Source organism: Papaver somniferum, chromosome 5 (genome assembly GCF_003573695.1).
Source record: "Papaver somniferum cultivar HN1 chromosome 5, ASM357369v1, whole genome shotgun sequence".
NCBI classification, from domain to species: Eukaryota; Viridiplantae; Streptophyta; class Magnoliopsida; order Ranunculales; family Papaveraceae; genus Papaver; species Papaver somniferum.
Window position 1 is genome coordinate 67,044,310 of NC_039362.1, and position 13,002 is coordinate 67,057,311.

At 37.5% G+C, this 13,002-nt stretch overlaps 2 protein-coding genes across 4 annotated transcripts; one reads left to right on the forward strand and one right to left on the reverse strand.

The window, feature by feature from the left end:
* Positions 1-4,103: 4,103 nt before the first annotated feature.
* LOC113281794 lies at positions 4,104-8,674 on the forward strand. 3 transcript variants are annotated; one of them, XM_026530650.1, is made up of 5 exons: positions 4,104-4,294; positions 4,405-4,471; positions 8,079-8,130; positions 8,226-8,295; positions 8,431-8,674. In XM_026530650.1, exons 1-5 carry the CDS (start codon positions 4,196-4,198, stop codon positions 8,515-8,517), a joined length of 375 nt encoding a protein of 124 aa, XP_026386435.1. In that variant the 5' UTR covers positions 4,104-4,195; the 3' UTR covers positions 8,518-8,674. The 3 variants fall into 3 exon arrangements, with proteins under 3 accessions (XP_026386435.1, XP_026386436.1, XP_026386434.1); XM_026530651.1 differs by having other exon boundaries at positions 4,399-4,471; positions 8,226-8,253; positions 8,431-8,672; XM_026530649.1 differs by having other exon boundaries at positions 4,112-4,294; positions 4,399-4,471.
* A 248-nt stretch (positions 8,675-8,922) lies between these two features.
* Positions 8,923-12,667, reverse strand: LOC113281793 (ribosome biogenesis protein WDR12 homolog). Its single transcript, XM_026530648.1, has 13 exons — positions 12,433-12,667; positions 12,146-12,246; positions 11,733-11,839; positions 11,443-11,478; positions 11,005-11,087; positions 10,781-10,848; positions 10,603-10,704; positions 10,375-10,500; positions 10,069-10,212; positions 9,748-9,856; positions 9,505-9,641; positions 9,366-9,401; positions 8,923-9,230 (listed from the first exon to the last, which is right to left on the reverse strand). The coding sequence occupies exons 1-13, from the start codon at positions 12,587-12,589 to the stop codon at positions 9,138-9,140; spliced, it is 1,299 nt and encodes a 432-aa protein (XP_026386433.1). The 5' UTR covers positions 12,590-12,667; the 3' UTR covers positions 8,923-9,137.
* Between the last annotated feature and the right edge of the window lie 335 nt (positions 12,668-13,002).

Below are 13,002 nucleotides of genomic sequence, written 5' to 3' on the forward strand. Positions count from 1 at the left end.
TTTAAATAACACTAACGATACCTATGCTAAAGCTAGAAATTTCAACACCAAAAGTCTTGAAAATACGAAATAACATTAAAATGAAGAAGTGAGGAATACAAATCATTAAAGAAATAATTTGTATTTTCGTCCCCTCTCTCTTGTTCTCTGCGGCTTGTAATAAGTACAAATATCATAGTAGAATCGGAAGCCTATTCTAGAAAGTAGTACATGCTTAACCACAAGAAGTTAGCTCCGATTTGTTAGTGGAGATCAACCCCCTTTTATACCCATCTCTCTCTTTGGCCTTATCTAATACCATCCCTTTAGAAGTATTTACAAGCATTACCCTTTTTTCCTTTCTATGTTTGATTCTTTAGTCTTTCCTCTTGGACTTATTATCTTGACTTCCCTTAATGGGTCATTAGGACTCCTCTCCTTTGAGCCCAAATTGCCTCTTAAACCTTTCCTTGACCTTATTATTATTATCACATTTGGGTTTAAATCTCATATGGTCATCTCTCCTTTGGCATTTTCCAGGTATCTACATTAAGTACCCTAGCTGTTTGGACAAGGCGTTTAGTCTTTCAAACAACCTATACTTCTCTCGTTGTGCTCGTCAACCGGTATTTCAGCGACTGCAGTGTTATTTGTTTGTTTTTGTTCTCTTGGACTTGCACTCTTCCTGCAAGTCCCCTAGCGCTGTGTCTCTTCGACTCGCTCTCTTCTCGGCGTCTCTTGGGCTTGCTCTCTTCCTGCAAGTTCCCTTGTGTGGTGTCTCTTCGACTCGCCCTCTTCTCAGTGTCTCTTAGGATTGCTCTCTTCCTGCAAGTCCCCTTGTGTGGTGTACTTTCAGCTCACCCTCTTCTCGGCGTCTCTTGTTATATCCCCCAATTAATAAAAGCATTACCTTAGGGTAATTCCTATGAAAATGGCCAAATTCATTTGTTTGTTGAGCCAGATGGATGGCCAAACTGGCTTTTCCACTATAATAAAGGACTAGGCATTTAATAACTAAGCGCGAGAACGTAATACAAACGCTGGCGCTCGTGGATAAAACGCTGGTGATCGTTGTAAAAACGTTGGCGTTTGTACATGGTACGTTGGCGTTTGATCCAAGATCGCCAACGGATACTTTCCAACGGCCACCGTAACGGCTAGTTTCTAGCTCTATAAATACGGCTCGAGTTTAATCACACAAATTCACAACAATTTTTCATCCGATCAATCTTTTCTTTCAGTTGCTTTCAATTTTCAATCACGAATTCTGATTTTGATTCTTCTGAGGAAGATATGGCGATGGATGAAATATTGTATGAAGAAGATGAAGAAATGTGTATGGAGTTTTTGCGTCAAATGGATGAAGATGCAGATCAAGATAAAAGAAGGCGAAATTTTATGTTGCAATTACAATCCGGGATCATACCAAAGTCTTTAGAGCCATATGAAGTTGCGACTAGAAGATGGACGTGGAGAGATCAACATTTTTACCACGAAAAGATGATGCATGATTATTTTAATCATGATTGTTTCTATTCCGATGAGGATTTTCAGCGACGATTCTGCATGGGCCGCAACTTGACGCAAATGATTATTCCCGAGCTTTGTCAGGAATGCTAGGTAGTCTTGACTGCATGCACTGGACGTGGCATGCGTGTCTGGTTGAATGGGCAGGCCAATATAAGGGTCATTATCCAAAACCAACTGTAATTTTGGAAGCTTCAGCTAGTTATGATTGTTGGTTTTGGCATGCCTTTTTTGGACTCCCGAGTTCAAATAACGATCTCAAAGTTTGAAGATTTTAAGAATGGGGTGGCGCCGCACTGTAATTTCACCATCGTCATCACTACACTCAGGGTTATTATCTAGCAAACGGAATCTATCCAGAATGGTCAACTATGGTTCAAGCTTATAAACAAGTAGGTTTTGACCGACGTCTTCGAAGGATATGAAGTATTTTAACACCCAACAAATGAAATGCAGAAAGGATGTTGAACGCGCTTTTGGCATACTGAAAAGGAAGTTTTCCATCATAGCTGGGCCTGCACGCTTTTTTGATATTCAAGAAATGAACAAAATTATGCTGACTTGTATCATTCTGCATAACATGGTCATTGAAGAAACAAGGCGTGACCCAACATGTACTAGTTTTCCAGATGAAGATTTGAGGCCGAATCTTGTGGTAAAGCATGGGCGCCCGACAAGAGAATATAGACTTGCCACTGGCAGAATCCAAAACCGGAAAATCTATGGACAACTAAGACAAGATTTAACCAAGCACCTTTTGGGTTTAAAAGGAGCAGCAGACGATGCGCGGGGGCGAGGCAGAGGGAGAGGGAGATAGATATTATTTTCAATTTAGTGTTATTTTCAATTTAGTATTGTTGTTAATTTTAAAATTGAAGCAATTATATTAAAAGTAATTTTAAATAAACGAGTATAATTAGATTAAACTAAATTAAACTGAATTAAATTAAACGACTACACTAAATTAAATTAAACTTAACTAAAAAAGAACTAAAATCAGTTAGCAAGACTGTATTCATCTTTGTTTTCTTCCGAGGCATCATCTTCGTCGTCTTCCACATTCACATGCGGACCAGTTTTTTGAGGGGGGACTTGAGTTTGTTGGGGGGGACTTGTTGTTGTTCGATCGCATCCATTTACTTAGTCCATGCAGCATATTCTCGATCATTCATTATTGAAGTGTTCAAGGAGAGTAACTTTTTTAGCTTACAATCCCTGTAGTATTGTTCTCGAGAAAGATGACTTTTTTGTTGATTATTTATAGCAATGTCACGGTCCCTAGCTCTATCTGCTTCTATCTGTATCTCGAATTCCTTGTGTTCAGCATAGTTGAATTCGCTTGAACCTCCTTCTAATGTTGCTCGTTGGGCTGCGTCTCTCGCTGCTTTTGCAGCTTTCTGACCACCTCCTTTTCTTCTCTTGACGTTGGTGTTAACATCCAGATTAGTGTTGTGTTGTTCCTGACTACTTGGAGTTCCATCAGTTGAGGAAGCAGACCCTCCATTCTGAAAATCCTGACCGATTGGACCATGTGGTGATCTTGCAGACACTTAATGACCTTCTAGCAAGTAAGGATTAAACTTGTTAAGCACCCTCAGAATAGTGAAACAAGTTTCGTGTTGGAAACTCGTTCTGTTGGATCTTTGCCACTCTTCCCGACATCTTCGGTCCACATCCAGTTCGCCTTCACCACTTTTTTTGTTGTTCCACATTTGAGTGACCAAAGCTACATATTCACTAACGGTTGCTGAAATTGCGTGAAAACTATGAGACAACCCATCGCCATCACGTCTATTGGGGTTACCTGTTTCTTCACAAATTTTTTGTAAAATCTTATCATAAATCTTTTTTTTTTCTTGACAAATACCATTGACGTCATCTAATGTATATAATACATAATTTCTGCAAAGTGACTCGTCTTCATCCATTGTATACTTGACACCACGAATTCTTGTATTTCGTGGTGTTTCTTGTTGTGTTTGTTGTTGTGAGGATGCCATATTTATTAGAAATGAAATTTATAGCGATGGGATTTTTTTCTGGTAGATTGAGTTGATATGAATAGTTTTGTTTGAAATTTTTTTTTTGAGATAATATGAAAGTGTGTACTTTTGAGGTAGTGATGAAGAAGGTGCGAGTTTTAAGTCTGGAGATGAACTGAATTTATAGGGAAACAAAAAAGAGCATCAACCGTTGGATTGAAGTAGCCGTTGGCGCTTTTAAGATGATCACGGCGTGATAACAAAAAGCACTGGCGTTTCAGCTTTTTGTGCGCGCTGCAGAGACAAGCGCCAGCGTTTCTGGATCAAACGCCAGCGCTGGAGCGAAGCCCGCCTGTCTTTTCATCAAACGCCCGCCTGTCTTTTCATCAAACGCCCGCCATATCTTCTAACTCAATAAACAAACCGACAAATTTATTGATTTGAACGCCCATTTTTCATGTTTGTTGTTGAGTCTATAGTGGGAGTAAAATGATTCATTCCATAGGAACTGCTATTATGCGTTCTATAAAATCCCAACCCCGCGTATCCAACTCTTCGCTAATCACACGTGTAATGAATCCCTTAAAAAGCTTTTGGCGGTAGGGTTATACCAAATCAAAATCAAATGACCCAAACCCTAAAACTTTTTTGCTAAGAAACCATACATTAATTACTTTTTTACAGTACGAAAGAAAATAGAGAAAAAAATGAAAGATATGGAAGTTGGACGGGAAGAGGAACAAGATGGTTTGTCAGTACATTCACCAAGTCAAGCTCCACCTTCATCAGCATCTTCTCTTCCAAAGGTTTAGTTGACTCAATGATTATATATCTTTTTGATTTCACTGTGTATGATTTTAATTTTCGAAATTAGGTTTCTGATCGTTTCTATTTGTTTTATTGTGTTTAGGAACAGTCGGAGGTTGAATTGGAACTGAGATTGTTAGAAGCACTTGAAATATATCCTCTGACCAAATTGCAAGGTACTTATTCAAATGATTTCATCTTTGATGATTTATCTTAATTTTTGGTCTGGTATGGGTTAAATTTTTGCTATTGTGAATTTTGATCTGGTTACAGTCTTCATTCTGGATACACATACGACATTTCTTCATAGACTGGCAAATTTACAAGTATAGTTTACTCAAGATTTACAAGTATAGTTTACTCAAGAGCATGAAATTCATAGACTTGTGCATGCGTAATTGGTCAATTAACGCTCATAGCTTACATGTTAGTAAATAATTGGTCGTGGAACTTATCCATTCGATGTTTCAGTATAATGTGAGAAAATGTCAAAATTGTATGTTAGACTTCTGTACGATTAGCCTCGATAAAATAGAGAGAAACACAGGTGAACAATGACTTCTGCTAAAAGTCAAATGAGTTAGTATTTATGTTACAAACTCATTAAGCAAGAGTCTTGCTATCTAGTGCCCTCAATCACAAGATAACAAGCATTTATTAGAGACAAAATGCCCTGTTTGATTGGAAGATTATGGTATGTGTTTACTTAAGGCAATATCATTTTAATAAATGCTCGTTATCTTGCTCAGGGGAACACAACTAACAAGTCCCAGTAAGTAAAAAAAAAAAAGTTTTACACATGGGCTGCTGTTTGGGTGTCCCGACGATTTGGGGTTCTATCATTACTAATATCAGTAACATCAGAGTATATCATATGGAATTGCTGTTAGATCCAAGGCTCGGAGATACAGAAGAGGGCCGAGAAGAGCTACGGCTTCGATGTTACCAATACTGAAGAAATACAGCCATAACATTTAGAAGAATAATCATTTCGAAAATGCTATATGGCCCCAAGTATATGAACACCACACCATGATGTGCCGATGACGTGGCTTCTAAAATGTTGGGGGTTTTTTCTTGGTCAACTGAGTAAAATGGGACCTTCAAAAAATCAAGAAAACAAATAAAATATAACTAGGAGCAATTTTACTCATTTGACTAGAAAACCCCAACAATTTAGGAGCCACATCATTGACACATCACGGTGTTAATATTGTGTCCGTATACTGAGGGACATAGAGCATTTTCGCATCCATTTGTAGGCTAGAGACTTCTTAGTAACAATGCTTAAGTTTCAAGTCAAAAGGACATTTAAGCAACCATATCTAGCGAACCAAGCACCTAATAGAAACCATCTGTAGAACTTATTTTCACTTGTTACACTTCTAGCATGAACACTAACCTCTTAGATTCATTTGGACAAATGGAAGTCAAATGAGCTACACAAATAAGATATGAAGAGGTATCTTAATTTGGGCACGTAACATTTTCACAATCGATGAAGATCTTGAATTTGCCCTTTAAAGGACATATAGTTCATTCAGCATCTTGTGCATGGCTAAAGTGAGAATAAGAGTTAAAACATAAAGAAAAAGGAGAACCAAGATGTCCAACGAGCTTAGGCCTTTTTAAAAACACTGATAATGAAAGGATTGCCTTAACAGTCCATCTGATTGTGTTACCTGTCATAGTTTTACTTCGAAGGATTTTCATAAGTTAGTTATGGATATGTACCTCTCTTTCTCAGATGTAAATGTTTCATAGGCCTCACTATAATGCCTGTTTCACAACTTAGTGTTCTGCTTTTTGGTAGTCAGCAAGAGTACTTGGGGTGTCAAGCCGGCATTAGAAATTTTAGGTTCTAATTTCCAACTTCAACAAGTGTATATGAGAGATGCTATTTAGCTATTCGGGAGTATAGCTAGATTCATTTCCCTTTAATCATTTAGGTATATGTTATGCTAGATTTAGGGATCACGCTCAAATGCTGGGTGTCCTTGTGATTTTGGTTTTTGTCATTACTTGTATCAGTTACATTAAAATTGAAGTATCATATGATACTGCTATTACATTCAAGTCTCTGTGAAGAGCTAGGCTTCTAATGTTACCAATACCGTACTTGAAGTACAGGCTTAATAATTATTGGAATAGAAACGTAGAGGCTAAAGACTATTTAGTAATGTCTGAATATCAGGTCAAAATGACATATAAGCTACCACATATGGTGAAACTGAACCATGTGGGGAACACATGTTGACTTATAACTGAGTAAACACTGACCTCTTAAACTTCTAAGCGAAAACATTTAACCAATATGGAAGTCATATGAGCTCTGAGTATTGATATGAAGAAGCTTGAATTTGAAATAATAAGGCACACATCATTTTTAACCATCGAAAAGTTTTTCGAAAATCTCGAATATGACCTACTAGGATATATACTTCATTGAGCAACATGTGCTGCGTTAGTGTGATGAAAAGAAGCGACAAACGGAAAACCACTTTTGAAGTTGTTCAATGAGCTTAGGACTTAAAAACTCTGACATGAAGGAATACGGGCCTCCGCTGTCCATCTGATTCTATTACCCAACACAATTATATCTCGAAAGCATTTCCTTTAGGCTCTATAGACATGTAACTCCTTTTCTCAGATGTAAATGTTTGGTAGACCTCACTGTTGTGCATGTTTCAAAATTTAGTGCTTTGTTTTTGGTCGTAAGCAACATACCCTGCAGGGGATCAAGCCGGTGTAGGAAGTCTTAGGTTTCAACTTCTAAGAATTTATTAGAAGATACTATGTTGGAATTCGTGGAGTATAGGTCTCCCTTTTATATGGTAGAAGTAAGAAATTGTAATATTTTGGGTGTCAAAACTCAAATGTTGGGTTGCAATGTTTTCTTCTACATCATGGATTCCGTGTTCAGTTGGATGCAAAGTTTCTTTATTCGTAGTAGGTTAGGGGAGAGAGATGAGATAAAAGCACTTGCTTCATCCAGATTTAGTGCTTTGTTTTTGGTCATAAGCAACATACCCTGCAGGGGATCAAGCCGGTGTAGGAAGTCTTAGGTTCTAACTTCTAAGAATTTATTAGAAGATACTATGTTGGAATTCGTGGAGTATAGGTCTCCCTTTTATATGGTAGAAGTAAGGAATTGTAGTATTTTGGGTGTCAAAACTCAAATGTTGGGTTGCTATGTTTTCTTCTACATCATGGATTCCGTGTTCAGTTGGATGCGAGTTTCTTCATTCGTAGTAGGTTACGGGAGAGAGATGAGATAAAAGCACTTGCTTCATCCAGATTTTCGAAGTGGATTTTATCTTCCTCAGAAAAGAAACTATCTCCTGTAACACTTCACTATTGATTCTTTGCTGGGTACTCGCTGCATGTACTGAATGTTAAGGCTTACAAATATTGTCTGGTTCCAGTCAGAGCATATCCTCAGATTGATTTGTACATTTAAGAAATCATTCGATAAGGGATTAGAAGTATGTACACATAAGCCTTCGTCCAAAGATTTATGTTAAGGTTGCGCTGAATCTAGTTTCATGACTTGGGATTCACGCACCAAGTGAAATAGGATTTGGTTTGTTATGGCTTGGCATTCGCGCACCAGGTGAAATAGGATTTGGTTTGTTTGTGTAGTTAGAATGGAAGGAACAATAGTGAGAACTAGATTCACTATATTCATTTATCAATGCTAGTAATCATCTTTTGTGCCCTTCTCTAAACCATCCTGGCATTTGGTTATGCAGTTCTGCAATCTTAATCTTTGTTTCTGCGTAGGTATACATCGGCACTTCATTCTTTACGGTTTAATGGAATATTTGAGAAGAAGGTTAGTTTTCGAGACTTCTCCAATGATTTGTTTCAAGATTCTCACAATTTCAACCCTCTTTGTTATGCCTAACACTTTGTCAATTCGTATGTTAGCTTTGATCGACCGTTCTCTCCAGATGAGGTATTACAATTGCTGGATCGTTTTTACAATCTGGATATGCTGGTATGAGTCAACAATAGTTATTCTGTAAAACTCCGTTCAAGACTAACAGCTGTCTCACATTATTGCGTCCTCATATCTTGCACATTTGCAGCTAAATAATTTTCTTTTTTATTTCTTCTATGGAAAAAAATACAGAAGTCTGATGAAGAGGAGGTGGAAATTCTGAATCAAGAGGAAGACTTTAGCTTACCACAGAGCTACTTTATAAAGGAAGACTCCTAAGACAACTAGATACTATATTCGACCTCTCCTCTTTGTACATCCATTGGCTGTGAATCAAATTCACTGATAACTTGGTCACTGCACTATCACACTGGATGCATGAATTGTGCAGCATTGAGCTGTCTTTAAATATAATTTTGTTTTGGATTAACTAGCACTGGCGATGAGTTTTGTCACCTTTTTATTCACGTGGCCGACAAAGCAGCTTTACTAAACAAGAAACGCAATTTTTATAAGAAGTTACACCTTCAAAATCCAAAGAAATGGGAGTGAATTGGACTACTATCTGTTTCAGTTTCTATAGTTTTGTTAACATCACTCATGGTAATCACAATTAAAAGAAACTCCGTCGGAATTGTCTCATTTGTGAATAAATAAACATATAAATATGTACAACATTGATCAACTGTAATGGAGAATACGAGGAAAATATTGTTGTTTTTTCTGCATATTATATTTTTGAATGAAAAATAAAAGAAAAATACATAAGTTTGATGAAACTAACACTGTTCTTTTTCACATATTCCATTTTGTGAAAGAAAGATAAGATACAGAAGTTTGGTACCAAAACTGAATACAATTTGACTCGACAACCATAAGAAATAAGTGGAAATTTCACCCTACAAGATGGAAACTTCCGAAGAAATACAAAGGTTAGAATCTGCCCCGCCGCTGACTACACTATCGCCGCCCCACCAGTCAGCACATAATACCTGCGTTTTAGAAAAACATAATTTGAAGTTAGGATAGGCTCAGGCCGTAATAAGCTTAGGATACATAATTTGAAGTTAGGATAGGCTCAGGCCGTAATAAGCTTAGGATACAACGATCTAGTGTAAATTAGGTACCTTATCTTTGTGAGATTCTATTACTGCCAGAGGCCACTGCAAGAAGATGAATTTACATAGAAGATTAAGATCAATATCATAGATACAAACTATGCACAAAGCTATAACATTCTTATTGTAATAGAAAAGAGGAGAATACCGCAGTTCGTAAATCCCATAGCATCACCTTCCCATCATAAGATGATGAGAGTAGATGTTGCCGCGAGCTGTCATGCCACTTGCAAGCAGTGATCCAGGAAGAATGAGATGCAAACTGCAGGACAGGCGCTGAAGAACCTGTATGTATCATGAATATTAAGTTTAACAGTGTAGAGAGAGAGAGGGTGAACTCTTTAAGAAAACTGCATGATACACACTTTATGTTAAGCTTTATTCAAATCACCTGATTTTCGAGGATCCCATATTCTTAAAACAGGATCAGAACCACCGGCAGCAATGAGCGCAGAGCTATCACCTCCAACATCAAGGTCGTTGAGAACTTTCCCGCAGAACTATAGAATGCACAACATATGGTTATTATAAAACAAGTAATAATCATATTTGCTACACTTTTATTATAACAGATACCCAAACCTCGCTAGCAACTAACCGGTAACACTTGGCTTCTCTTGGGAAGAAAAGTTGATTACATTTAAGCACGTATAAACTTTTTTTTTTTTTTTTGCGATATATAACCGATATCATAAGATTGGGGCTTCCATACCAAGCTCAAGACATCTCTGCCTGTTTCAACATCCCAACTTCTGATGGAATGATCCCATGATGCAGAATATATAGTTCGCTCTTCTGGCCAGACAACACTAGACACACATTGTGTATGGCCAACAAGTGAGCTCACAGCTTCCCCCTGAATACCAAGAGGCAGAAATTAGTGTTAAGCTATCCTGTGAATTTTGATGAAAGAAAACGAGGAAATAGGTTATAACAAGAAATAGTTATATACTTGATAACAAGCTTATAAAAGGTAATTGTCAGCTACTTATTTCAGGAGAAGATGAAGACTGCATACCTCAAGCTGGGATTCCTCAACCTTAGAGTTCACTTTTCTCTTCTTTACTGAGACCAAGTCACCGTCTGAATCAGACTCATTTGTCTGCCACAAGTTGATTGTAGAATCCCAAGAACCAGAACATACCTAAATGTATTCATAAAACAATAAATCCTGTGTGCAGCTTGCTCAGACGGAGATGAACTTAACTTTAACATGCCATTAGAAAGTGGAGAAAATAAGCTATACCATTTCTCCAGAGGGTTGTGGTGCAACACTTTGCACAGACGATGAGTGCCCTCGCAGGATTTTAAAAGCTCTAACGTTATTAGTGGGCTCCTCTGCGTCAAACTTGTATAGGATAGAAGATATTAAACAGCGCAATCAGAATTTGCAATTCAAAGTCTAACAGGTAATTCAATTATACCTTCCACAGCCTCACTGTCCTATCTTTAGAAGCAGTAGCTACATGTGTGGTCAAGCTGCTCTTAGCACCTGTAGGAGAAAAGCACTGTTAATACGTTTACAAGAAAAGATGAGGATTCTTCAAAACACATGTAAGTGAACAAATGTAGATCACATTAATTCGATAAGCAATTCAGAGCTGCGAAAGAGACACTTGCAAAGAAGGCAAATTACACTGACAATCACCTTTCTGATTGATGATACTAATAGACGTAATAGCATCCCCATGTCCCTCCAGTATATGGGTACATGATCCACCTTTCCACACCCTAATAAAATTAGAAACTGGATCGTCAAGTCCTGTTTTTGTTGACTTTTTCATGGCAAACCAAATCAACCATATTCAAAAACAAATTATTGGGTACAGATTCTTGACACCCAGACTACATTTTCTGTAGTAATATAGGTATACATGCTAGTAAGTACAAGGATGGTTTTTGTTCTCCTATTCAGAGGGGGCTCAAGATTCACAACTGATTTCAAGCTGAGGATCTTGGTATCTTCCAAGATTAACTTCAGTAAAACTTAAAAGCTTCTGAACAACAGAGTTTTATAACTCCAAGGTAAAGACAGCACGCTCCTCAAAATGAGAAACATAAACTTAGTATAGCAGGAAAAACATACCTTCCAAAACCGTCATAGCACCCTGTCAAAATAAACCTGCCATAAAGAACTAATCAGAGTTAGTATACCAATAATGATCCAAAGTGACGCAGCCAAATGTAAAAGACTTATCCAGTGTACAATATTGAAGCAACAAATTGTTTTTTGTTATACAAGAGTAAATATCTCAGGTTAATGCGTACATCTTTCTGGTCTGCTAAGATGACTGTAAGAAAACTATTTGAGACCGCATTATGGAATAGGCTATGTATAATAAACTGCTTCGGTGCTTTAAACATCCACACACTTACCCTGGATTAGAACCACTGACCGCACTGACCCAATCGTCATGCAGACATGGATCTTCCTGTTTTCGTGGTGCTACTGCCTTTATGTATTCAATTTCAAGTACTTTTTCCTGTATTGCATACAACAGATTACAACATGAGACGGAAGGAAACTAATCGAGTACGGATAACTTCATATTTAAGAAAAAATTGTCTATTTTGATGCATGGAAAATAAAGAAGGCCCTTAGTCCTATGTGAAAGGAGCAAGGAGACAATGAACATGCAGAAACAAGGCCTAAATGTTCTCCCTTCCACCAGGAGTGCACATACCCAATGGGGTCAAATCAACCAACTGAAATGTTCTAAAAATTTGGCTCCTCAAAACAACAACCATAGTGTTAACAGATGGAATCATGTGTTAAGAAAGATAGGTACCGCAGAAATGCCCTTGGCAAGAAGAAACTGTTCAAGTGACATCCGGACAAGCTCCCCATCGATGAGAAAGTCAAAGGGTTGAGGTTCCCAATCAGAATTTCCTAAGCAAAGTTCATTACAGCATGAAATAGTAAGAATATTTACATACAAGGTAGTATTGAATATTTATAACTCCACACCACGGTGCTGTAAAACCTAAAATAAATATACAAAAATAAAAATCATCTGTTTCTAGATACAATAACCGCTAAATCCCAAATTTACAGCATTGAATTTGTAAAACTCACCAGCTTTGATAAGATTATTGACAACCGAAGAAAGACCCAATCTTGTAAGGTCGGAAGGGATGGCAATAGATGTGGTAGGAGCTTTCAAAGGAGCCTGAAGCTTTGTCACGAAACGGACTTGAACTCGCCTAGTCTCAACATCTTCCTCATACGCCATTGTTGCGGCAAAAAGAAAAATACAGAAAGAGGCGGAGAAGACTGAAAGAGAAAGTTGAATGAATAGCCAGGGTTTTGTTTGGGACTGAAGAATTTTGATAGAATTTGGGGTTTAGAAAGGGTCTCTCCACATCGTCGGATTGATTTGTTATACTATATCCTGACCGTTGATGACAATACCCAACTGAGTCACATTCAACCACCGATTTATATATAAATTTATGACGAGCGTCAATAGTTACCTAGCTGTTCTTAAGATTTTCTCCTTTTTCTTTTTTAGGGTGTGTTTGATAGGAGTTAATTCCATGGAAATATCGTGTGTTTCTTCGCTTGGTCAAAAATCTGTTTTCATGGAATTGTAAAAAAAAGCATGGCTTAAAGTATGTTTTAAACTTAATTCCATGGAAAGTCTTT